Source organism: Dasypus novemcinctus, chromosome 7 (genome assembly GCF_030445035.2).
Source record: "Dasypus novemcinctus isolate mDasNov1 chromosome 7, mDasNov1.1.hap2, whole genome shotgun sequence".
Lineage (NCBI taxonomy): Eukaryota > Metazoa > Chordata > Mammalia > Cingulata > Dasypodidae > Dasypus > Dasypus novemcinctus.
The window spans coordinates 100,392,199-100,419,775 of record NC_080679.1 but is presented as its reverse complement, the minus strand read 5'-3'; the positions used below and the strand labels follow the sequence as shown (position 1 = coordinate 100,419,775).

The following is a 27,577-nucleotide window of genomic DNA, read 5'->3' as shown; positions in this document are numbered from 1 at the left end:
AATTTGAGCATTATCCATATATTCTTTAGTGTTCTCTGTGTGAAAATGTATAGGAACCATTAATGTGAGAAGTATCAAGAAAGAGTTTCTTTTAACCAGATCATGAAAATTTTGTGTTCCATTGCATCTCCTTTGGCTTTTAGGAAGTTCAGAGCAAAGGGTAACATGTGAGCAGAGGGACACATTCATGAAAGGAGTTAGGTAGGCTATTGACTCTCCTCTCAGTTGATATTTTGAAAGCCTTAATATGTAAGTGACTTGGCAAAAGCTTCCTAAAAATCCTTTATGGAAATATATTGAGTAAAAATCATTCCATTCATGAAAAAGATACTCTCAATTTAACCAATCAACACATTTTTATTAGGTTCCTAACATTTGTCCAAACAATGCAATAAAAGATAACAAACCAATCTTGATCTTTTAAATGGGGTTTAACTTCCACCTCCTAACCATATAAGCTTTATAAAGTTTGTTTATGTGGGGTTCTTGTCATCTTTCCCCTTCAGGGTCATGAAAGCCTTCTCAAAAAAAGAAGTGGGGAGGTGGACGTGGCTCAATTGATAGAGCATCTGTCTATCATATGGAGGGTCCAGGGTTTAATACCTAGGACCTCCCGACCCATGTGGTAAACTGGCCCATGTGCCATGCTGCCACGCACAAGGAGTGCCCTGCCACACACCCCTACATGGGGGTGCCCCACGCACAAGGAATGTGTCCCACAAGGAGAGCCACCCCATGTGAAAAAGGTGCAGCTCACCCAGGAGTGGCGTCGCACACCCAAAGCTGATGCAGCAAGATGACACAATAAAAAAGAGACGCTGTTTCCCGGTGCTACCTGACAATACAAGCAGATGCAGAAGAACACACAGTGAATGGACAATGGAGGGGAAGGGGAGAGAAATAAATCTTTAAAAAAAAAAAGGAAGTGAAGTCATGTCTTTGACAAAAATGAACTGAAAAAGTATTACTTTGGAAGTCATTTAGTTTTCAATATTTGAATCACGTTTAGAAAGATGTCTTTAAGATTGATTAGACTATTTCTTCACCCAGATCACACACTGATAGGCCCTGCATTAATACATGATTAGATTTAAAATGGATTTGCATAATGAAATTATTTTAACATTAGCATTGTTTTAGACATTATCTTTCATCAGGTTGCATGTAGTTGAAAATAGTCTCTTTTGCATTGCAAAATGCGCAGCTTTATCCTTAGAAGTGAAAGATTCATTTCTGTGAGTTTTTTTTAAGATTTATTATCCACACCCTCCCTCCCATTGTTTGTGCCCCCTGTCTGCTCTCTGTGTCAGCTCACAGTCTTCCTTGTCCTCTTTAGGAGGCACCAGGAACGGAACCAGCAACCCTCCATGTGGTAGACGGGTGCCCAACTGCTTGAGCCACATCTGCTTCCCATTTCGGTGAGTTTTTGATCTTGTGCTTGGTTTAGATTTTTTTCCTGTTTGATTCTTTAAAACAATGCATTGGGAATCTGAATGTTATGCGGATATTGTGGTACATTGATGATTCTTTATGGTATATCTGGAATTCTTCATTAATTTCCTTCCATAAAATCCATAGGATCTTAGAAGTTGAAGGGAACAAGGTGGTCATTTATTCCAACTTTCCACTTGGTTGCAATAGAGAGAATTTATGAACCATGAAGAAGGTAGTGCATAGAATTTAACACTATGTGTCAGATTCAGACCAGCTACTATAGAATGGAGTTGGACAGTTATATCCTTTGATCTGGTCTGTGTCCACCTTCTAATGATGTCTGAAGAAGGGGAAAGGAGGGAGAAGTGGGGAAGCAGGCACCTAACTTTCCTTGAATGCCATCTAAGTAAAAATACTTTATCTGTGTAACTACACTTCATCCATGTGATTTACAGTTTACTTGCATGCAGGACTTATAATTCTGCTTACTTTCAAGATTTTGACAAGCTGTAATGAAAGGTTGAATCATGGTTTTATTTTTTTCCTATCAAATGTTGTTATCCTAGAGTAAAATCTGTGGTACTACTCCTAGAAATTTTAGATTTTCAGAACAAGATGATGAATTAAGCATAAGCTAAAATCTTCTACCCTATTCTGCTTTTAGATACAGAAACACTAGATGAAATATTTTTAAAATTAAAAAAATTCATATTTAAACTTGAAAGAAAAAAGAAACCCTCCATGTACCAGAAACAGAGACAATATCAAAGTAGGTAAACCTGGTTCTTTAGGAGTTGGGTTTTCAAGGCCCAGGCAAGAAGAGGAGCTGGGGCCTAAGTTGCCCTGCCAAGAAAGAAGTGGGACAGAGTTTCCTACAGAGACCCCAGGAATACTCTTCCTGAATTTAATGGAACCAGAACACCTCCATTGGCCAACCAAGTACCATAGCCAGAAGCAAACAGCACAACCCTTGCTGTGGATGGTAAAGTCATCCAGACAGGTCTGGAATCCACAGCTATGAAACAAATGCAGGTGCAGATTACCTACAAAGAACTAATAATGAGATGGGAAGTAGATGTCTCTGAATGGGGTTTTTTTTTTTTCAGGAGGTACCAGGAATGGAACCCAGGATAGTATATATGAAGCAGGTACTCAACCACTTAGCTACATCCACTCCCCAGAGAGTAGAGAGAATGGATTTTTTTTCTTTTAAGGATGAAAGAGATGTCTCAAGAGCAACAGTAGAAACTGGTAGACAATGGTATGCCTCAAAATGCTGGGGGAAAATAACTGAAAATTCCATTAACAAAATATCATTTGACAGAGTGAGAGAGAAATAATGAACTTAAAACATTTAATACTCACAGACCCTTACAGAAAACACTCCTGGATTGTAATGCAGAAATCAACCACTGTTTCCCGCCAAATAAAGGTCAATCCACTCATCACTCTACATCCACCCATGTGAATTGCTACCATCCTGCCATATCACTCTTTCCTTTTCAGTATGATAGGAAATCTTACAGCTGTTTGGTAATATCTAGTCTACATCAGTTTTCTTTTATATAAGCTTATTGGAATGTAAATTAAGAAGAGATTGCTTACTTTAGTATCAGTAATCTTAATGACCAAGTCTAGATTCCAGTGATTGGTGTGGTTTTCTGTTAGTTTCCCAAATTATGTATCTAATAGATCTAGGAATTTTCTGGATATCAGCTTTCAGTTCACAATTGGTAACTTTTCTCTTTTTGAAAATTGGGAAGAAGTTTGCTCGTCTTTAGTGTTCTAGAAAATTTTCCCCTTTTGAGAGGAATGTTTTCATACATTCTCTTCTTCGTGAAATTTCAGGACTCATTTTGTTTAAAGATTTATTTTTTTTAATTTCTCCTCCCCTTCCCTCTCCCCCCCAGTTGTCTGCTTTCTGTGTCCATTTGCTGTGTATTTTCCTGTGTCTGCTTGCATTCTTGTCAGTGGCACCAGGAATCTGTGTCTCTCTTTGTTGCATCATCTTGTTGTGTCTGGTCTCCCTGTGTGCAGCACCACTCCTGGGCAGGCTGCACTTTTTTCGCACTGGGTGGCTCTCCTTGCACATGGGGCTCCCCTATGCGGGGAACACCCCTGCATGGCACGGTGTGCCTTGTGTGCATCAGCACTGTGCGTGGGCCAGCTCACCACACAGGTCAGGAGGCCCTGGGTTTGAACCCTGGACCTCCTGTGTGGTAGGTGGATGCTCTATCAGTTGAGCCAAATCTGCTTCCCATTCAGAACTCATTTTGAATTTCCATTTATCTGTTTATTCCTTTATTTTACTAGGGAAGCCTGGCTTATTATGGTTTGTCATTAAAATGTCTTATTTCAGGATAAGTGATGCTTGCAGGAAAGTGTGAATGTGAGTGTTGATAGGCATGTTAGACTCACTAGGGCTGTTTCCCTAAAATTATCTATTTAATTTGTTTTATTAGAAGTTGAAGTTGGCCTTATGCTTGCTGACTCATTTTTAACAGTTGTACAAAAAGTGCCAGTAGTTACCACCTCTGTCGAGTCCTGACTTTTTAAAAATCTCCTTTCTAGTCTATCCTTTATCATCTTTGGGCACCCTGCCAACTCCCTTAGCCCACAACCTCTACCTTACTTGCTAAGAAATGTACTCCTTATAGGTCATAGTTAATGATGTTGGTACTATTCCAAGAAGCCTTGGTAGAATATAAACCACATGCTGACTATGGGCCTAAGGAATATAAAAATGATATAGGTCATTTTCCTACCTCAGAAGAGTTTATGATCTCGAGGAGGATGTACTGCTTCTTGAAGAATTGCATGGACCGTCCCTGTTTTCCATGGAAGCGTAAAATGCCACATGCAGGATGAGATGATTACCAGGACTCAGACTTGGAAAATAGTCATGTTGCTGGGCCAAAGAGCCTCTTAAGGTGCTTTACTCTGGGCAGTCGTGGTCCAATGACTTAGGTGGGGTTTTCTAAATGTACAGGTCTGGCCATCAGCATTTCCTAGAATGCCTGAGAGTTGTCCATCCTTGCTGCATCGCTACAACTATGCCTTGCAGAAATCCCTTCTATCTCCTGGTAGAGAAGCAGACTGCATTCTGTAGCAAGTATTAATACACCTTTCAAAGAAAGGACTCATAAAGAACAGGATAGATCAGGGCCAAAGGCGAGACATTTCTGACCAGATCTACTATCTAGGAAAGATGGTTCAAGGTAATGAGATCTGACTGGGACAGAATGTTTTGAGCTAACCTTGAGTTTGGGGTAGGGGGGAGTTGATGAGATACCTAATGTATACATGGAACTTTATCTTGAGGCTGAATCATTAGAGTTGTTTTCTAAAACAGCAAGCAGCTATTCTTAGCTATTGTCAGATTCCTTTGACATACTCCCCTCAGGGGGAAAACGTATTTAGAAAATACCTGTAACTTGTGAAGGCTCACAGAACGCCCTTTTCCCCATATGAGGAACATTGCTCTGTGTGATAGCCTTGGTAAAAGTACCAGGATAGTTTAGTCTAATTCGTATTAAGTTTTTTTTTTCTTCTAAAGCGGAATAGAAGCGCCACTATAATCTTGTTCTGCTGCAATGGGAGCCCGCTCTGCAGAATCTAAGCAGATAATTTTTAATTCCAAGTCTCTGTGAAATGATTGTAAACTTAGAACAACTCTCAGATACTGTAGTTAGTTACTTTTTCATTATCCTGATGTCTTTTGGTTGTGAAAACTCATGTTACCACAAACATGTACACTGAAAAATATGTAGAGATATAGGTGCTTGGAGAAAATCAATATACGGTAATAGATTCCAAATCATGCTCTGGAAATATAAGACATTTTTACTCAGTGCTTTCATCATTTCACAGGTGAAACCTTTACAGTTTTGGAGAATTTTAATCAAACAAGGATATGCTATTTTAGTTAAAAATGGAAATTAAATATTCTCTATATTAGACTATATGAAAGAAGTATTCTTTCAGTTCACTTTTTACTAATTTTTAAGTTAAATAGACTAGAACAAGCTAGTTTGAACTGTATTGAGGACATAATGGTATGTTCTGGACAGTGTGCTAGGATCTTTACATATTTGGTCTCTGAACCTCGATTTCCTGTTGTAACGTGATTCTCTGCAATGCTGCTTTGAGGAATGGAGAGACCAAATTTTGAGTCTAGTTTTTGGGCTAGTTCATTCTGTTGCTTTTAAGTTGTGTCATTCAGTCAGGGAAACCTTTGTGGTGTACCTGAATTCCATATCTTCTTTATTTACTATCAATTATATTCCTTTATCTAGGAGCAAGAAATAAGACTAAGAATTTGGGACCGGTTAACTCTACTCCACGGTTCTTGGTATTTTTTTTAAAGAGTATCTTAAACAATTTCTTGATTTTTGCTAGTTCTAAAATCCTTGTCCTTGCCATGTCTGTAAGTTCCTGTGTGATCTGACCCCTACTCAGTCTCTGTCTTTGTCCTCAGTGCCTTTCTCTTCCTGCCACAGCACGCTGCAGTCACCCAGGCATGCTTTCTGAGTCCCCCCAATACAGCCCTGCAAGCTTTATCTCACCTTAGGACTTTGCATTCTTTTCCCTGGATTCTTTTCTTGGCTGGTTTCTTCTTACCATTTAATTCAACTGTTTAGCTGTAACCTCCTCAGAGAAGTGTACTGGGACCTCCATATATCCAAAATAGCTCCTCCTACTTCTAAAATAACATCTTATCAAATGTTTCCTTCAGAGAATTTGTGACTAGTTGAAATGATGTTTTTTCCCATGTTTATTGCCCATCTTCTCCTTCTAAAATGCAAACTGTATGAGAGCAAAGATCTTGTTGGGGATCTGGTAACAACCTGTGGAATGACTGAATGGAATTTGTCTCAGCGACATTACATGAGGAAGACCCAGGGTTATGATCTGTGATTCCAAACTGCTTGGTGGTCTGCTTGTGATAGTAAATGTCAGGCAGAGAGCTAATTAGATAGCGCAAGTGCTTCATATGTATCAACTTATAATTGATTGAATCAAATTGAATGTAATTTAATTCTTGCAACTCTAAGAAGTAGGTTATCGTTATCACATCCGTTTTATAAATGCAGAAATTTCAGTGTAGGGAGGTTGAGGAGTTTGCTCAAGGCTACACCGACAGTAAGCTTGGAAGTGGGGGTATGAGTCAGTGCTTTTTACTGCCTAATAGAAAGTGCTCAGCAAGTACAGTTTTAACTCTGTGCTCAGCACTCTGCTGATTGCTTCATATGCATGTGTCACTCAGTCCTCGAGTCTACACTATGAGCTAGGTACTGTGGTATGCCTGTTCTACTGCAAGGGAAACTGAGGCTTGGAACGCTTAAGCAACTTGTCTAAGGCCCCATGGTTGCTTAGTGATTTGAATGAAGACAATATGACTCTGAAACTTATATCTTAAGTATCTTTTTTCCTGTTATCAGCTTGGGGTTGCCATGTGTGCTCATTTATTCTCAGGTTTGTGGAAGACAGATTAGTCTCTCCCCCTGAAATAATCTTCACTGATGTAAAGAAGGGATACCTTTAGGGAAGAGGATGTGGCTCAAGTGATAGAGCTTCTGCCTACCATATGGGAGGACCTGGGTTCTATCCCTGGGGCCTCCTGGTGGAAAAAGAAGAAAAAGTGTGCCTGCGCAGCAAGCCATCACTCATACAAGTGCCCGTGTGGTGAGTCAGCACCTGCGCGAGTGCCCATATGGTGAGTGCAAGTGCCCACGTGGTAATCCAGTGCCTGCAAAAGTGAGTCATGCAGCAAGATGATAACACAACAAAAGAGAGACAAGGGGAGAGTCACGGTGAAGTTCAGAAACCAGAAACTGAGGTGGTACAATTGTCAGGGAACCTCTCTCCACATCAGGGGTCTTCAGGATTGAATCCAGGTGAATCCTAGAGGAGAGAAAATGAGAAGACAATACAGACAGCAAAAACAGCAGGGTGGGAGAGGGGGAAGGGGAAAAATAAATAAATAAATCTTTTAAATTTTTTAAAAAGAGGGGCTACCTTTACTTTCCTAAAGCTTCATAATGATTGCATAGTCATACAATTCAGAGACAGGAATAGGAGAAGCAGAATTTATCTCAGTAAGACCACTTGTCTGTAAGGAATAATATAGCTGGCTAAAGGTCCGTTTCTTCAGAAAGAGCATAGGCATAGCATTTAGAAATCCGATTACCATGAAAGGTCAATCTCAGTTTCTGAAATGAACCAGGGCAGAATTTATATATATTTTAATGCAACACTAGGTCTGATTCTGTACTGAGCCGAAATGCAGTGTGAAACGTTTAGCACTGTTGGTTTGAAATTTACTCGCCAGGTATTTTGATGCTGAGTACTTCCTTAAAGACTTAAGTCTGTCAGTGTCAAAAACCGCATGAAGCCTGTAGGGATGATAGGATGTTCTGGTAACAGCAGAAAGGAGAGATCCCTTATTTAACCAATATTTCCCCTCAAGTCAGTACCTTGTTATCAAACTGCCCTGCACCTAATATTCTGTTCCTTCTCATAAGAATCCATTATGGGTCATACCAAAAAACAATGTACTCGCAACACAAGAAGAGGGAGTAAAAACCCTGGAACCCACATATTATTTCCCTGGCTTTAAACAAAATGCCCATGTAAAAGAATTAGGGTTTGATCTTTGCATATACCAGCCTATCTCTTTGAAAAACTCCCTAAACGCACTGAGACCCACTTGATTCAGCAGGAAGAAAATGAGTCCAGCCAAAATTATTGAACTCTAATCTGCCAGCAATCTCACCGAACTTGTATTTTGAGTGCTTTTTTCCACACAGTACTATGTGACCCTAGCCTGAGCCTGTATTTGATGTTCACAATTAACGAAAGGTGTGGGGAGGGCGGGTGTTATTAAGCCACTTTGCAGAGGAGGAAATTGAGGTTGACAGAGTTTGAAGAGCTTGCCCAAGACCAGGCAGCTAGTAAATAGCTGGGCCAGGGCTAAAGTTTTGGGATACTTTTTCTGCCGCCCTCACCTCCCCCTTGTCCGAGAGGACCTGTCGGTAGTGACATTCCAGGTTCTGAGCACCTCTCCCAAAGATGGTCCCGTCGCTAGGTCTGCTCGTGAGGGCAGGGCTGTGGGGCTGAAGATGTACTGCCTTTTATCCCTGTAACTACCTGCCAGCCTGTCGTTGCACTGGTGTTTAGCCCTGCCTATTGAAGTTTATGAAAACAGTGAGTAGTGTTTGTGGACCGGTTCTAACATCACAGGGGGTCCAGTTTTTGAAACAACTTTTGTTCTGTTTCCTCTAGAACCATCCCAGCAACTTCTCCTTGTACCCAGTGGGTCAGAAACAGGTGGGGTGCCATGGGCATTGCAGTCCAGGAAAGGTTTTATTTCTCAAGCTAATTGTCCTTTTACTCATTGCCCTGCTCACTGCTCCAACATTTATTGTTTCTTCCAGGTTTTGAAAGAGTTTAAAAAATGTACCAAAGTAAGTGTTTACTCAGGGATTGGATTGGACAGATACGTGGTCCAGTAACTGCAGCTGAACATGCCTGAGAACCATGGTTAATTTAAGAGACCGGGTGACTCAGGGTGAATTAACCCGGTGAGCTCAGGCAGAGATGGAGTGGGATGCAGGCGGCCCAATGCGGGCAGCTTCTTGATGTCCGCACGAGGCGGTGCGGCGTCCTGTAAAACTCAGCCGGCCACTATAGAAGCAGTAGTTGCTTAATATTCATCTAATCAGAAATAATGCAGTTCACTCACAGGTACTGGTCCTATATAAAACAGAAAGATACTTGAATAATCAAGCAAACTCCTTTTCAAAGTGTAAAATATGAATACTCCTATTGATGTGCAAAATACAAATAAACTCTGTCTCCCTTGTCATCGTAGATACCTGAGTTTTGGCCTTTCCAAGGCACCAGTTCAGAATGCTGCGCCTCTGTCATGCTCTAGCTGTAGCTGTTGTCCAGATCTTTATCTTCGCAGAAAGCAGGGCGTTTGCTAAGAACATCAACTTCTATAATGTGAAACCTCCTCTGGACCGTAAGTAGTAGTGGCCAACTTCCTTGTTCTTTACTGGAGGTCAGAGTGCCCATTTGAAGGTCCACCTGTAGAAACTGCCTTTTCCAGAAACATTTGGTTTATACCTCGAATAAAGCAGAAAATCGCCATTATTTCTGTGGGCAAGAGAAATGCATGGTGATAGAAAATTTCTCCGTTTCTTTAAAATGGTTCAGCTTCTTAGCAAAACATTAAAAGCTGGTGGATCTGGGTGTCTGGGGGTAGGGGTGATATGCTGGAGGTCTCTGTATGGGGGTTGTGTTATTTTTGCAACTGTCCTGTAAGTTTGAAATTATTTCAAAATAAAAATTAAAAAAAAAAAAAGGTTTGGCTCCCTGTTGAAGTCTTGAAAGGGGTCTTGTTTAAAATTCTTTTGAACAATGTACCTAATCATGGTTTAGCAGCATAAATTAGTGTTCTTTGTTGATCTCTTCTTTGATGAAGGACATTAGTTGTAGTTAATTTCTGCATAAGTAATTTTTTCAAATGGCCACGAACAATTTGAAGACAGAGTCCTACATTTGAAATTTGGAGAAATTTCAAATTTCTTTAACATTCAAAGTCATCATTAGCAAAAGCTGCAGAAAGCTCAAAATTTTCACTAATAGTTTAAAAATAAGCAAATACCAGTGCATATTATTACCCACAGAACAATATGTGTTAGTATAGTTTATGTACCTATATGTATATGTATCTGTGTTTATATATTTATATCATCTCCCCTACCTTCTTCAAATAAATAAGACTTCTCCGATAAAATTTATTAAAGGGAGATTCTTATAAGTAACAATTTGTTATACTTTGGCATTCCTGTAATTCCCACACATGGAAGAGTTTCTGAATCACGAAGAAAGCTTTTAAAATTACATATTCCCATGTGACTTCTTTAGGGATTTAGTAGTCCGGAGAGAGAGAGATGTTGAATTTTTTTTTTTTCCTTCTCTTTTTCAAACTCTCCTGGTACTGTTGATGTACAGCCAGATGTGGGGGCCTGTTTATACCACTCTGAAAGGAAGTCTGTATCATTGGTGTTCTTTGTTTTGTGATTTCTTTTTAATTCAGAATACTCAGTCATATCTGATTGCGTATCTGTATATACCACACATACCCCTATACTACACCACACATACCTTGAACTACTTTTATTATAAATTTCTGATCTGATTAATGATTTTATACTGACAGTTTAATAGCGTGGCACAGATATTGTTTTCATTGACCCTCAACTTTCTAATTCTTGTACATTTTAAGCCTAATGCAATTTTATGATGAGAAAAAAAATGAAGGAGAACAAAGTAATACATGCCTATTATAGAAAAATTCAGAAAGATAGGAAATATATAGAAGAAAATAAAAATGCATTAATAACCCCAAGATTCAGAGTGAATTCTTCTTTACATTTAGAATTTGTTTCCAGTGTTTTATCTATATATGTATATTTAAATGTGTCACAAACCAAGATCATATAAATCTAGTTTTGCATCCTTTTTCTCCCCTTTCTACTGCATTGTGAATATTTTTCCTTATCTTTGAAAATATTTTAATGCCTGCTTTACATTACACATTTTTAAAAATCATATAGCAGGTCTATAGCTTATTTAACCATTGCCCCATGCTTTATATTTTAAAAATGTATATATATATGAGTAAGCTAAATGTTAAATAATGTTTCACTGAAAATCTTTTAAAATGTAGTTTTTAGTTAATGACTTTAGGATAGACTTTGGAATTAGAATTAGTAAGTCAAAAAGGTTGTGCTAATTTATAATTTAAATATTCACTCATCAGCATTGAGTGTTAATATTTTCTAATGTACTGATTTAATAGGTGAAAACAAATTTCATTGTGTATTTACCCAACTAATAGGCTTGTATGTGTAGGTAAAACTGAAATGTTTTTACAAAACTGAATTTCATGTCTTTCAAACTTTAGTTTTTGATATTTTGCTCTTGTTTTATATATTAATATATATCCTACTCTGTCTCTGAACTACCTACTGGTTTCTAATTTTTACCTCAGTTTCTATTTAGATTACTCGATGGTTTGGGGCTCACTTGGATCTTTGTTTCTTTCTCCAACAGTAGAAAAATTAATAGTTTTACACAGGGCTCATACAGAAATGTCAAATGATTTTGATTTTGACCTCTTGCCCATTAAAATAACAACTTACAAGGCAAAAAAAAAAAAGGTACAGAGAGAAAAAGATCATACTAGTCACTCTCAATCCAGACTGCCAGCAACTCATAATTACTTCTTTCCATAAACACGTTAAGCCTGAGTGTAAGGGCCCAAGAATTACTATTCACCTTATATTAAATGTTCTGTTCTTGGTCAAGGTCTGATGTCATGATAATTGACATATACCAAATGAGATTACTTGTTTGAGGTTTAATGTAGCTGTAAGGAAAATTCATGCTGATGGAATCCAGGATACTTGCTGTGCCAGAAACTGTACTAGGTATTTCTCTTGTAATATCCCAGTTAATCCTCACTATACCTCTTCTAGTCATGGGGATTTTCACCTTTTTTCATCATCATCATTATCATTATAAATATTATTATTTCTTAGAAGTTAAAAATCCCACAACTAATTGGCAAGGGCAGAATTCAAATTCACGTTAATCTGACTCTAGTTCTTTACAGAGGCCATGCTATACTATGGGTTAAATTATTGGTTATAAGACCACTGCCACTGCTATCTGTCCCCTCATCCCCACTTATCTCCAAATTGTAAAAGTGGCTTGTGGAATTATTTTCATATTCTACTTAACTTTATAGTAGTACTTCATAGACGAAATACTTAAAGTGTCTAAAAGTCTGGCAGGTAAATTGAGCTCCCTAGAAAGAGAAATTCTAAAGATAATAACTTGTGAATTTTGTTTGATCTAACAAATATTGCTAATATTGTGCCATATTTTGGTGTTTGAAATTTTTGTCTTAGCCTTACTGTTTCATTTTACATTTTTCTTTAAAGCTACACCATTTCCAAACAGCTTCAAGTGTTTTACCTGTGAAAATGCCGGGGATAATTATAACTGCAATCGATGGGCAGAAGACAAATGGTGTCCACAAAGTAAGTGTGCTGAGTTCAGAAGACTCTTTTGTGGTCTCGATTCACCTGCATCTCTCCTGCCTTGCCCTGAGCAGAGTGCCTTTCTTAATGGATTAGCATGCCAACGTGCTGAGGATGCCATATAGGTATTCAGAGATTTCTCCTGATAGGCTACCACAAGTCAGACTGTATTGAGAGAACTTAGGACACCGATGGCAAAGCCTCGATTTGCCATTGACAGTGCCTTAAGGAAGAATTTCTGAAATGGTTTTTACCAGCATTAAAAAATGTTTGATGATACCTCTAGGAATGCCACACTTACCTGGCTAAAGCAAAGAAGTTTTCTGTACTCTTGAGACACGTTGATGCTTGGGAAATTCTTCATTCATTCACAAATATTTGACTGTGTTTTTTAGTTTCTTTAGTTCATTGATAAATTCCCAGTGCCTACCCGAGCAACTGGCCCCATATTAGGTACTCAGTAAATATTTATTGACAGAATGAACAGATGCCTTTGATTGGGTGGTCAGGGAAATCTCTGAGGAGGTTACATTTGAACTAAGACCTGAATGACCAATAACAAATCTGTCATGCAGAGGGAACAGCAGATACAAAGGCTTTAGGAGGCAGGAAGAGGCTTGGCCTCTTCAGTGAAGAGAAGGGGCACTGAAGAGAAGGGACAGTGAGGCTTAGTGGGATAGGGAGAGGAAGAGGGAGGCAAGGTCCAGGCATACACCCTAATAAAGAGTTTGGGTTGCATTGTAAATGTAAGGGGAAGGCAGTAGAGGGTTTTAAGCTTTGGAGCTCATGATGATGGTTGCATTCTAATAAGATTATTCTGGCTGCAGTGTGGAGAGTGAACGGTTAAGGCCACTAAGTAGGGACTATCATTATCTTCAGACTTGGACTAGGGTGATTGACTAGAGGGAGGGAGAAGTGGAATGATTTAATATATCTCAAACTTGGAAGGTGAGGCAGACAGGGCATGCTGGTGGACAATCTGGGATTGAAAAACTCTAGTTAGAGCTGTAAGGAGGTGCAGGTTATTCAGAATTTAAGGTGTACTGATAGTACGTTTTAGATATAAAAGACCAAGAAAGAAAAAGCCCTTCTAAAGTTAGGGATTACCAATTTTGTTCTACTCTTATCTTGAATGTTTCAGAAATGTCTATACCACATATTTACAGCAGTATAATAGCCTTGTCTCTTCCAGATAAAGCCAATGTGTGGCGCCAATAAATAGTACCTACTATTGGGCCTGGGAATCTGATGTCATAAATTAGCACAAGTGGCTATGATATTGATACAGACAGCATTTTTCATTATTTTCAAGAATAATACCAGAATATTTTTTCTTGAGGTTCTTTTACATTTCTCTAGAGTTAATCATCTTTAAAGTGTGAGTGTGTGCTTGTGAATACATGTGCATGTATGAGTGTATGTATTTGGGGATTTGTTTTTATATTTTTCACAGATAATTTATCTTAGTTATTGGAAAGTCTTAATGGTTGGCTGATGCTTCCCTATATTAACTTATTTTAGACTATGGGTATCATTCTTTAATGATTTGCTTTCAATGCCTTTGAAAACTGGGTAGTGCGGGTTAGGACAGTAGTAACTTTGGGCCTTCTCTTCACGCACCGAGCTTTCCTTTAGAATCGTTCCAAAGCCTTCTAAAGCAGACTGCTCCAATTTCTCATCAATTAACCGAGGCCGTTTTTAACTAGAACACATATGGCTATTTCTGGGTTTTAGAATTTCATCTTTATTAAAATATGTGCAAACAAAAGGGGGACACTGCAGCTTTCCACCCCTTTTGAAACTGTGAGAGATGGGAAGGGGGGACGAGCTGGTGCTGTCGCCTCTCTAGAAGCCCAGTGCTCACACATGGTGTGACTCCCCGTTCCAGCACAGGGAGGCAGTACACATTTGACTGCACTCCAGCCAAGTCCCAACAATACGAACCATCCGGAATTATAACTGAAGGTGTAATTTCTTTCTTTCCACTTTCTGTTATTTGGGGGCGTGGTAGTCAACCACTTTGAGGGGCAAACTGGCCTGCAGCCATTGTTCTTTGTCGTCTCGGGTTTGCTTTGCCCCTTACAGCTTCACTTCTGTGGTCTGTCAATGTTATTAAGAGGTTCTCTGTGTAACAGGGTATGACAAGGATGTCACTTGTTGTTTTATTTACCCTGGCCTTTTTTCTGACTTTTGGGGGCTGTTTTAGCATGTGTGGCATTCTGTACGAGCACATGCAGCTACCAGTTTTCAATTCTTCTTTGCTTGGAGTGTAAATTGAAATGCCGTCCATGGATGCAGTACCACCTAGTTTAATAGTACATTTACTGAGAGGCAGAATAGTGTTGTGGTTAAGAGCACTGACCCTAGAAAACTGCCTGGGTTAGAATCCCACCTTCAAGCACTTTCTACTCGTGTGACTGTGGTCAAGAAACCACGCCTTGGCTTCTTCGTTTGTAAAATGAGCATACTGACATTACAACTTTGCAGGCTTATTGTGAAGACTGAGTGAGTTAATACATGTTGAAAGAGTGCCCAGCAGTTGGTACACACTCTATATGTGTTTGGTATTATTAATGTTGTTTAAAGTTTATAACAACACTATCAAAAGGGCAGGGTACTTTTTATCATTTTACTAAAAAGTAAATTGGTGGAAAAAATGAGCTTGATTTCCAAGGGCCTAACGTGGCTTGTCCACTTGTGATAGAGGCAGTTTCATTATGCCCAGTATTCTCACCATTGGTGCAGTTCTGTTCCCATTCTGTGATGTCGCTGCTATGGTCTGTACCAAATAAACTAAGAAGACTGTTTTCATTTGCCTGAAAATATACCTACAGAAGAGACCCAGAAACAAAGGAGAATAGCACAGAATATTGAATGAAATAACTTTCTTGAAAGCACCCTAAGTAATAAAATATAAATGGTTACATTTATAAAGTTAATGCTATGTAGAAAAGGGCTCCCTATACAGAGCAGGAAGGAAATACAGAGAAAGTAAAAATTAATTAAAAAGGAGGATAAAAAATGGAAATAAATAGTTGAGCAAAAGTTAAACAAGTTGGAAGGATTAGAGCATGAATAAGAACTAGATGAGGAAGGAAGTTGATCTTGACGTGTAATTCGTCACGTGAAACTCCATTTCACCACATGGCCTGTTAGTATATGATGAGAACTAAATGTTGACTAATGCAAAGACCAGTGTTCTGGCCCATTACATTCTAAACTCACAATTTTCATTTAATTTTAGAATTATAGAACGTGTTCTTCAGAGAGAGAGGCTTTCGTATGAAATAAGCAGTCCTATGTTTCTAATGAAAAGCTTGTAAATTTTTTTCTCAGCTTTAGCTGGGATAGGTGCCCATTTATATTCACTTTCAGAACACATATATACTTCAGAATCTGATGTCTTTTTAAAAATAATACCTAGGGAAAAATAAATTAAATTGAAAACACCTAGAATATCTAGAGTTTACTGCCTCTGAATTTGTTGCTCCAAAACCTTAGGTCAGTCTGGACATTAGTCATTTCTGAAGTAACTGTTGAGAAGCCTCTTTCACAATGTGGAAAATGTAGTTGCCTTGATTTCTCTTTTTTTCCCTAGATACACAGTACTGTTTGACAGTTCATCACTTTACCAGTCATGGAAGAAGTATATCCATTACCAAAAAGTGTGCCTCCGGGAGTGAGTGCCGTTTTGTTGGCTGCCACCATAGCCGAGATTCTGAACATACAGTAAGGATTCTGTATGTGTGTGTGTGTGTGTGTGTAATCTTGCTTTTCTAAGGTTTCATGCTAGTGATGGTAAGTAATACATCATGGGACAGGGCAGAAGAGATATGTGATATGTAGAAACTATTTTTACTCCATTGCAATGATGACATGGAAACCAAAGAGAAGTTGAAGACTTTTTGTCCATCGACAAGAAATCATGTTACCAAAAATAGAATGCAAATTCCCAGAGTCCAGAGTTAGGCTCTGAACTTGGACTTCAGCTGAATTGTTTGACATCAGCTCTGAAGGCCCCAAGAGAAACCCACCCATGAGAGAATGACAGCCATACAGATCCCAGCTCACCTGTTGTTTGTTTGTTTTTAAAAGATTATTTATTTATTTCTCTCCCCTCCCCCCCCACCCCACTTGTCTGCTCTCTGTGTCTATTTGCTGCATCTTCTTCTTTGTCTGCTTCTGTTTTTGTCAGCGGCATGGGAATCTGTGCTTCTTTTTGTTGCGTCATCTTGTTGTGTCAGCTCTCCGTGTGAGCGGCATCATTCCTGGGCAGGCTGCACATTCTTTCGCGCTGGGTGGCTCTCCTTATGGGGCGCACTCCTTGTGCGTGGGCCTCTCCTACGCGGGGGACACCCCTGCGTGGCAGAGCACTCCTTGCGCGCATGAGCACTGTGCATGGGCCAGCTCCACACAGGTCAAGGAGGCCTGGGGTTTGAGCCGCAGACCTCCCATGTGGTAGATGGATGCCCTAACCACTGGGCCAAGTCCACCACCCAGCTCACCTGTTTTCTTCTTGGTCAAGAGACACCAAGAACCCTACACAAGAGAGCTGGAAGTTAGGAAATGGAGAATTGTTTATTGTGGTACCTTTTACTAAAGGAAACCTTGTCTCACCTTGCCATCACCTCTTCTTAGATGAGGAAGTGCAAGTCTAAAAGATTAACCTCAGTTTAATATGATGAATTACAGAGACATTTTAGATCTATTGATCTCTTTAACTTCCTCGTTCTGTCATTCCACATGAACATTTTATCCCTTTATGTGCCTGGGATCCTGAAACATTCAAGGAAAATTACTTGAATATATGTTATTCAATATATATAGGCTTTAGAATTTGATTTATCCTGTAAGTATAGGAAATGACTCTGACATTAGTGGCTTTTAGCTCTGGTTGCACATGAGGCTCACCTGAGGAAATTCTACAACAAGCTGTGCTGTGGTGGTAGGCGGGTACCCCAGACCAACTGAAACAGAACCTCAGGGCTAGGGTCTGGGCCCCCCTGCGGCTTGCTTGCTGTCTGCTCTCTGTGTCCGTCACTGCGCTCTTCTGCGTTTTTTTGCTTGTCTCCCTTTTTGTTGCATCACCTTGCTGACGCCTGTGGGCCAGCAGCTCTCTGTAGCGTGCAGGCGAGCCTGCCTTCACAAGGAGGCCCCGGGCCGCGAACCCAGGGCCTCCCATAGGGTAGACAGAAGCCCAGCTGATTGAGCCACAGCTGCTTCCCATCAGTATCTTTTTAAAAAGTTTCCTAAGGTGATTTTTTTCAGGTTTTTTTTTATTAGAGAAGTTGTAGGTTTACAGAGAAATCATTCAGAAAATACTGAGTTCCCATATGCCCTCCCTCCTCACTCATATGGTTTTCCCTCTTGTCAACACTTCACATTAGGGGTGGTACCTTGTTACAGCTGAAGAAACCATATCATTATATTTGGATTATTAGCTACAGTCCATAGTTTACATTAGGGTTCACTGTGTTGTTCAGTCCTATATTTTTGGTTTTTTTAAATTTTTATTCTAACAACATATATAAAACCTAAAATTTCACCCCTTTAACCACATTCAATTATATAATTATGTAGTGGTTATTACATTTACAGTGTTGTGCTACCATCACCACCATCCTTTACTAAAACTTTTCCATCACCCCAAACAGAAGCTCTGTACCAATTAAGCATTAATTCCCCATTCCCTACCCTGGTCCCTGATAACCTGTATTCAAATTTCTGACTATGAATTTGCATATTCTAATTATTTCATACCATTGAGCTTGTATAATATTTACCCTTTTGGGTCTGGCTTATTTTACTCAACATAATGTCTTCAAGGTGTTCCATGTCATCTCATGTATCATAACTTCATTCTGTTTTATGGTTGAATAATATTCCATTGTATGTATATACTACATTTTGTTTATTCCATTCATAGGTCAATGGACACTGGATTGCTTCTGTCTTTTGGCAGTTGTTAATAATGCTCTTGTGTAAATATCTGTTCAAGTCCCTGCTTTCAATTCTTTTGGATATGTAACTAAAAGTGGGATTGCCAAGTCATACTGTGATTCTATACTTAACTTTCTGACTGACTGCCATACCATTTCCCACAGCAGCTGCACCATTTTAAATTCCCAGCAACAATGAGCAAGTATTCCTATCTCTCCGTACCCTCTCCAACACTTGTAATTTTTTCTTTCTTAAATAGTAGCCATTGTAGTGGGTGAGAAATGGTATCTCATTTTGGTTTTGATTTGCATCTCCCTAATGGTTAATGATGTTGAACATCTTTTCATGAGTTTTTTGGCCATTTGTTTATCTTCTTTGGAGAAATGTCTGTTCAGTTCCTTTGCCCATTTTTTAGTTGAGTTGTCTGTGTTGTTGAGTTGTGGTATGTCTTTGTATGTTCTGGATATTAAGCCCTCATTGAATGGTGGCTTCCAAATATTTTATCCCATTCTGTAGGCTGCTTTTTTGCTTTCATGATGAAATCCTTTTATTCAGAAAAGTTTTTAATTGTGATAAGGTCCCATTTATTTACTTTTTCTTTTGCTGCTTGTGCTTTTGGTGTAAAGTCTAAGAAACCATTACCTAATACAAGGTCCAGAAGATGACCCCTATGTTTTCTTCCAGCAGTTTTATAGTTTTGGTTCTTATATTACTATTTTAATCCATTTTTAGGTAATTTTTATAAATGATGAGAGGTAGAGGTCCACCTTCATCTTTATTTTGCCTATGGATATCCAATTTTTCCATTACCATTTGTCGAAGAAACTATTCTTTGCCCATTGAGTAGATTTGACACCCTTGTAAAAATCAACTGGCTAGAGATGTGAGGGTTTATTTCTGACATCTCAATTTGAGCCATTGTTTTATTATAATCTGTCTGCCTTGGGCCAGTACCATGCTGGGTTTTTGTTGTTGTTGTTGTTGTTTTTTCAAAATGTTAAGGTTTTATTTACAAAGCTTCCTTTGTTGTAAAGAAAGTAAAAATGCTATGACAACCTTGGTGTAACTGGTAGAAATGGATAGTTAGCAATCACCAGTCACAGCTAGCCATTCTACAGCAAGTCTTAGATGAAAACCTAACAATGCTTACAGTTTTGTTGGAGTGAGACCATCAAGCTTAGTGGTAGATTTCCCAGAGGGACTAAATTAAGGTAGGTGGAATGATATGGGAACTTTCTTTGGCTCTTTAAAGACCAATTCCTTAGACACTGGTATTCTAAGAGTTTCTTTGCTAGTTTAGCAAAGATGTCATTGGCACAAGGGCCCAAAAATCTCCCTTCCAGATTTTGAGAAGTTTAGGGTTTTTATGGATTCAAACAGGGGAGGGTGGAGTGGTTATCATCACCATAGTAAATATACACAAGGGTAAAAACGATACTCATGCGTGCTGTTTTGATTACTGTGTCTTTGTAATGAGTTTTAAAATTACAAAGTGGGAGTCCTTCAACTTCAGTCTTTTTCAAGATGGTTTCAGGAATTTGAGCTCCCTTAACCTTCCATATAAATTGACTTATTAGCATTTCCATTTCTGGAAAGACAGCTGTTGGAACTTTGATTGAGATTGTATTAAATCTGTAAATTACTTTGGATAGAATTTGACATCTTTACAATAGTCTTTCATCATGAACACAGAATGTTCTTCTATTTATTTAGGTCTTCTTTGATTTCTTTTAGAAATGTTTTGTATTTTCCTTTGCATCCTTGGTCAAATTTATTTCTACATCTTTGATTCCTTTAGTTGCTATCATAAATGGAATTTTTTCTTGATTTCCTCTCCAGATTGTGCAATGCTAGTGTATAGAAACATTACTGATTTTTTTCAGGTTGATCTTGTATCCTGCCACTTTCTGAATTTGCATTAGCTTTAGTAGCTTTGTTGTGGATCTTTCACAATTTTCTCTGTATAGGATCATGTCATCTGCAAATAGGGAAAATTTTACTTCTTCTTTTCCAATTTAGATGCTGTTTATTTCTTTTTCTTCCCTAATTTCTCTGGTTAGAAGTTCCCTTACAATGTTGAGTAACAATGGTGACAGTGGACATCCTCGTCTTGTTCCTGATCTTCAAGGAAACACTTTCAGTCTTTCACTGTTCAGTATGATCCTACCTGAAGTTTTTTCATACATGCCCTTTATCATATTGAGGAAGTTTCCTTCTGTTACTAGTTTTCTAAGTGTTTTTAGGAAGAAGTAGTGCTGGATTTTCTTGAGTGCCTTTTCTTTGGCAATTGAGATGAATTTTTCTTCTCTCTCTATGTTATTAACATGTATTACATTAATTGAGATTCTTATGTTGAACCATTCATGCATAACTGGGAAAAATCCTATTTGATCATGTTGTACACTTGTTTTAATATATCATTGAATTCAGTTTGCTAATATTTTATTGAAGACTTTTGCTTTGTATTAGGGTGATGTCAACTTCATAGAGAATAAATTAGGGAGGTTTCATCCCTCTTAATTTTTTTAGGGAAAGTTTGAGCAGGATTGGTGTTAATTCTTCTTGGAATATTTGGTAAAATTCACTGGTAAAAGTTTTTGGTAAAAGCCATCTGGTCCTGGCTTTTCTTTGTTAGAAGGTTTTTGATTCCTGACTCAATATCTCATTATTGATTTGTTGAGCTCTTCCAATTCTTGTTGAATCAGGTAGGTAGTTTGTGTGTGTCTCGCAATTTGTCCATTTCATCGAAGTTATTTGATTTGTTGTTATACAGTTGTCCATAGTATCATCTTAGAATCCTTTTTCTTTTCAATAAGATCAGTTGTAATGTACCCTCCTTTCATTTCTGATTTTATTTGTGTCCTTTCTTTTTTTCTTTGTCAGCCTTGTTAAAAGTTTGTTAATTTTACTTATCTTTTCAAAGAAAAAACTTTTGGTTTTGTTGATTCTATTATTTTTTATTCTCAATTTCACTTATCTCCTCTCTAATCTTTATTTCCTTTCTTCTGTTTGCTTTAGAATTAGTTTGCTTTTTGTTTTCTAGATCCTCCAGTTGTGTGTATAGGTCTCCAATTTAAGATCTTGCTTCTGTTTTAATGTAAGCATTTAAAGCTATAAATTTCCCTCTTAGCACTGCTTTGCTGCATCCCATAAGTTTTGGTATGTTGTGTTTTCATTTTCATTTACCTCAAGATATTCCCTAATTTCCTTTGTCCTTCTTTAAACCATTGGCTATTTAAAAATTCATTGTTTAATTTCCATGTGTTTGTGATTTTTCTAGTTCTCTATCAGTTTTTGATTTCTACTTCATTCCATTATGGTTGAAAAAGTACATTGTATGATTTCAATATTTTTAAGTTTATTGAGACTTAATTTGTGACCTAACATATGGTCCATCCTGGAAAATGATCTATGTACATTAGAGAAGAATGTGTGTTCTGCTGCTGTTGTGTAAAGTGTTCTATTTATGTCTCGTAGGTATAGTTGGTTTGGGGTACATTCGAGGCTTCTATTTCCTTACTGATCTTCTGTCTAGATATTATGTCCATTAATGAAATTGGTGTATTAAAGTCTTCTGCTATTATGGTAGAGTAACCTATATCTCCTTTCAAATCTGTCAATATTTACTGTATATGTTTTGGGGCTTTGCCATTATATAATATTACAATTATATTAATAACAGTTATGTCTTCTTGTTGAATTGACCCCTTTATCAGTATATAATGACCATCATTATCCCTTATAACAGTTTTTGACTAAAAGACTAGTTTACCTGATATTAGTACCCCAGCCCTCATTTAGTTACTCTTTGAATGGTATATTTTTTCTTTCCATTTACTTTCAACATACTTATATCTTTGACTTTAAGATTTGACTCTTGTAAACAACATTCAGTTGGGTCATGCTTTTTTATCCATTCAGCTAATCTCTGACTTTGGACTGGGAAGTTTAATCCATTTACATTTAAAGTAACTACTGATAATGCAGGACTTCTGCCATTTTACTATTTGGTCATTGTAATACATTTTTTAGCCCTCAAGTCTTCTGTTAGTGCCAACTTTCATATTTATTTGTTTTGTGTGTGTGTTTACCATGTTGAGTCCATTCTCATTTCTTTCTGTATATATTTTTCATATGTTTTTTTATGGTTACCATGTAGCTTCAATTTAACATCCTAAATCTATAGTAATCATGTTTGATGTGATACCAACTTAACTTTAATAGCATATACACACACACACGTATCCATCTTTCCCCCCAGCTTTTTGTTACAAATTACATTCTATACATTATTTGTCCCAAACCATAGATTTATCACTTCTAATGCATTTGCATCTTAGAAACTGTTAGAAGTCTGAAGTGGAGTTACATACCAAAAAATACAGTACAATAGGACTAGCATTTATAATTATCTATATAGTTACCTTTAATGGAGGTCTTTATTTGTTTATGCCATTTCTATCTACTGTCTGGTATCCTTTCCTTTCAGTCTGACAAACTCCCTTTAGCATTGCTTATAGGGTAGGTCTAGTAGTAATGGTTTCCCTCAACTTTTGTTTATCTGGGAATATCTTAATCTGTCCCTCATTGCTGAAAGACAGGCTCATCAAATATAAGATTTTTGTTTGGCAATTGTTTTCTTTCAGCACTTTAAATATTTCTTCCTACTGCATTCTTTCCTCCATGATTTCTAATGAGAAATTGGCATTTAATCTTATTGGGACTCCCTTGTACATAACACATTGCTTTTCTCTCATAGCTTTCTTTTTTAAAGATTTATTTTTTATTTATTTCTCTCCCCTCACCCTGTTGTCTGCTCTTTGTGTCCATATGCTGTGTGTTCTTCTGTGTCCCCTTGGATTCTTGTCAGGGGCACCAGGAATCTGCTTCTCTTTTTGTTGCATCATCTTGCTGCATCAGCTCTTCGTGTGTGTAGTGCTACACCTGGGCAGGCTGCGCTTTCTTCGTGTAGGGTGGCTCTTCTTATGGGGCACACTCCTACACCCCTGCATGACAGGGCACTTCTTGCACACATCAGCACTGCGAGTGTGCCAGCTCACTACACAGGTCAGGAGGCCCTGGGTTTGAACCCTGGATCTCCCATATGGTAGGTGGATGCTCTCTGTTGAGCCAAATCTGCTTCCCTCTTACTGCTTTCAAAACTCTGTCCTTGTACTTGGCATTCAACATTTTGACTCCTATGTATGTGGGCATAGTTCAGTTCAAGTTTATACATTTGTGGGTTTGTCGGGCTTCTTGAATGTACACATATTTTGTTAAGTTTTTGAAGTTTTCTGACATTATTTCTTTGATTATTCCTTCTGCTCATTTCTCTTTTTCTCCTGGGATGCCCATAATATGTATATTGATATGCTTGATGGTATCCCACAGGTCTCTTAAGCTCTGTTTACTTTTTTCATTCTTTTTTCTTTTGGCTCCTTGGTCTGAATGATTTTAATTGTCTTGTCTTCGAGATCACTGATTCTTTCTTCTGCCAGCTTGTCTCCTCTTGAAACCCTCTCATGAATTTTCATTTCAATAATTTTTGTCTCCAACTCCAGTGCTTTCATTTGGTGCCTTTTTATAATTTCTTTCTCTTTCTTGAGATTCTCTGTGTTTTCCTTTTTATCCTAGAGTATATTGAGCATCATTTTTTAAAAAATCTTTGTCCTATGTTCCAAATCTGGCCTTCTATGTTGATGGTTCTGATTTTTATCTTGTTCCTTTGAATGGGCAACCATTTCCTGTTTCTTTGTCATGTAATCTTTTGTTGCACACTGTACATTTTAATATTGTAAAGTGTTAATTCTGTGATTTAGTCTCTAGCTGTCTGTTCCTTAAGTTTGTATCCAGCTAGTAATATGACAGAGATTTCCTCTCTCTGTTTGCTAGGAGCTAACAAAACAAACTAACATACACAAAAAATCCCTTTCACAGTCATTTGCAAAATGTCTCTGTATTGACTGGTGCTGCCTTTCAGATTTAGCCCTCCTATCAAGAAGGTAAGTCTGAAGTAAATGTAAAGTACAGGATTGTCTCCATTTTTTCTGAGCCCATTTCCTGGGCTTGTGCTTGTTCATGGCCTTAGGAGCACCCCTCTGCCCCTTTTACAGGAATTTGAATGCCCCCTCTACACCCTATGAAATAGACTTTCTCCCTCATCAGGGTGCTCTATTGTATGACTTAAAGTAGGTAACCTTTTGCCCCAGGCTGCTTTGACATAATTGTTTCTTACCCTGCTTTAGCTGTCTGTAAGTTCTTTCTGCCTGCAGGGCAAGATCTGGGAGGGCGAGTCAGAGCCATCTTTCCTGGGTCAGTCTTTTAGGCTGCCACTCAGGAGACTGGCACTAACATAGAGGCACTCCAGGAGGCACACGGAGGTTGCTCTGCTCCCTCTGGAATGCGGGCAGGGATCCACAATGGTAGTGGGCTCCACACCGTGCCAAGGGCGTGTTGGGAAGGGGGTCAGCTAGGGTGCTGTGAGCTTCTCCTCCCACGTTTAAAGCTGCATTTTCTTGATTCAATCCTTTCACAGTTACTGCGAACCTTCAGCTGTTTTCTGGAGTTTTAAGGAAAATGGTTTTGCCAATTTTGGCTAGTTGTTCAAAAATTTTGTGAGTGAATAGCACCCTGGAGTATACCACTATCTTGGTGAACTGGAAATCCCTGAGGTGATTCTGATGTGCCACCAGAGTTGAGAACCACTGATCTAGATACTTATAGTTAATTCCTTTGTTTCACCAGGTCATTCTGGAAGCCTCTGGGAGTGGATAGGTATATGAGGTTGAGCATTATACCAGGCATGCGTGTGGGTTTTACCACAGGAGAGTGTGTTCCCTGGAAACATTGGTGACCTTGGGCTGTTAGCAGCCCAGTCTTTTTCAGCACTCAGCAGTGATGATTAGCCAGCCATCACAGCTGTAATGATAGCAATCAGGTGTTAGCATAGACAATGGAGAGTGATTATTATCCTTTAGCATAGTACTGAGAAAGGAAATCAATGGCTAATCCAAAAACAGTTCCTAGCTTTCGTTTTTTGTTTCAGTGTTTGCCCTTACAAACCTATAGAAAATTTGAATCAATGAAGCAGTCCTATTCAGTTTCCCTTCATCTTCTTTCCCTTGCTTATGTTTAGATTTGACACAAATAAATCACAGGATAAAAAGACTCTCAAGATGGTCTTTATCTCTCGGTCAATGGGGGAAGGGCACTGAAGGGCCTGGGTGTCACACAGATTGGATAATCAGCTCTTTCTGTCTTTAGAGGAGCTGAGGAAGGCTTTTTTTTTTTTTTTTTTTATCTTTTCCCTCTAATTCCTCTTATGCACTCTCACTTCCCCCTCTCCTCTTCCTTTTGTAACAGGAGTGCAGGTCTTGCTGTGAAGGAATGATCTGCAATGTAGAATTGCCCACCAATCACACTAACGCCGTCTTCGCCGTAATGCACACGCAGAGGACGTCGGGCAGCCGCCCACCCACGCTACACCTACTAGCGCTCGCCTGCGTCCTCGTGCTCCCACTGCTATGACGCCACTATTCTGAAGAGAGGCAGAGATCAGTCCTCTAAAGCACAAGTGTAAAAACTGTGTCAGTGATGAACTTTTGCATGAAAACTAACTTTGCACTTTGTGAAGAATTCACTTTGGACCCTAAAGCAAAGCCTGTTGCTTGCTTAGCTAAAATGCGCATGCATTAGGCTGCAGGGCTGAGAGCAGGGGGATTTGGCAAGGACTGAGTGTGGTTATCCTGTTCCCAGGCTCCCTTGTCTCAGGGGGCTGCATTGTGTCAGTTCTACCAGGAGGATCCATCCTGCCAGCATCTATAACAAGGTGCAGTAGCCTGAGGGCCACAGCATGACCTGGCTGATAGCCGAAAGGACTTCTTGACCCCCTCGACTCTCTCAGGGGCTGCTGGGTCAGACCCTCTCCTTTCCGTGATTTGCTCAGAGTGTCACTGTGAAACCCAACCCTTCCCCTGTGAGAAAGCAGTGCTCCCACCAAGGGTGTAGCAAATGAGAAAGGCAGCCATAGGAAAGTTGAACTAATATGAAATCCATTCATTAACTGTGGGGGCAAAATAAACCTTTTAAATTATACAATGTAAATGCACGCATGTGTGTTTCTTGACTGACCTGAGACCTTAGAAAAAATATTTTACGGTGTCATGAAGGAGCTCACTACAGATGTTTCCTCACACCATTGGTGACATATTCTGACTTAAAGTATAAAAGTTTATGCAACAGTAACTTAAAATTTTTCTTTTCCAAAAAGGACCCTTTTGGGGTTGTTAAATGCAAATTTGGTGGTTTGCGAAGGTCAAGAAACCTCTGTAATCAGATGGGATATCAGGTAATCGCATGATATACCCTCAGCAGTAGCTGATTTTCAAGAGTCCTAGTCAGAGGACTCCACCAAATCAGAGAAAATGGCAAGGTGAACCTCTGCCCTGACGTTCATCTCGTTCACTATGTGTGTCAAGTCCACTGAGAGAACCTCCCTGGATATACACTAAATCTTTGGGTCTTCTTGTCTCCTTCTCATCCCCTTTTATAATAGAACCTCAGAATTTTAAATGAGTGTCTTCTCCTTATTTCTAGGATCCTAATTTCTTGTCATCACACTTTCAGTATGACTGTTAAACACTCTGCCCTAGTCTGTGTATGGATGAATTAATTGAGTGGTTTTTTGTTTGTTTGTTTTCTAATTGAGGATCCACCGTTAGAATACAAGGTGCTCTGTTGAATCCACTAGTGATGCTCTCAGTGCCACTTGGGCTCTCTTATGACAGGAGATGGTAAGACTGCAGAGGAAAGAGCACTTTCTTTATAGGAACATTGGTCACACAGCCTGTGCAGTGGTTTGCCAGACCATGGTCCTTGCTAGCGTTTGTCTTCTGCATCAGTGCATGTTTCTTCTGTTGTAATAGTGTGTTCCAGTTATTGTATTCAGTACCTTAATAGTTATGTGCTGGGCTGTGTATATGTTCCCTTCCTTGCTCCAAGCATTGTCAATGTCTCATCTTAAGCCTCTTTGCTTTCAATAAAACAGAGAGGGGCAGACATCATTATCTTCCTGTCTCTAACCCGAC

General features: G+C 38.8%; 1 protein-coding gene across 4 annotated transcripts in view; it reads left to right on the top strand.

The window, feature by feature from the left end:
- LYPD6B (LY6/PLAUR domain containing 6B) overlaps positions 1 to 26,594 on the top strand; it is a 186,210-nt gene extending 159,616 nt beyond the window's left edge. For 3 of the 4 annotated variants that reach the window (XM_004462231.5, XM_058300941.2, XM_058300940.2), the window contains 5 exons: positions 1,337 to 1,418; positions 9,308 to 9,460; positions 12,453 to 12,551; positions 16,150 to 16,280; positions 25,854 to 26,594. In XM_004462231.5, the coding sequence (XP_004462288.1) occupies positions 9,346 to 9,460; positions 12,453 to 12,551; positions 16,150 to 16,280; positions 25,854 to 26,018 (510 nt within the window). In that variant the 5' untranslated portion in view covers positions 1,337 to 1,418; positions 9,308 to 9,345 and the 3' untranslated portion in view covers positions 26,019 to 26,594. Of the gene's footprint in view, positions 1 to 1,336; positions 1,419 to 6,909; positions 7,151 to 9,307; positions 9,461 to 12,452; positions 12,552 to 16,149; positions 16,281 to 25,853 lie in introns of all 4 variants that reach the window. The other variant, XM_058300942.2, reaches the window with a different exon arrangement.
- The last annotated feature ends 983 nt before the right edge of the window (positions 26,595 to 27,577 follow it).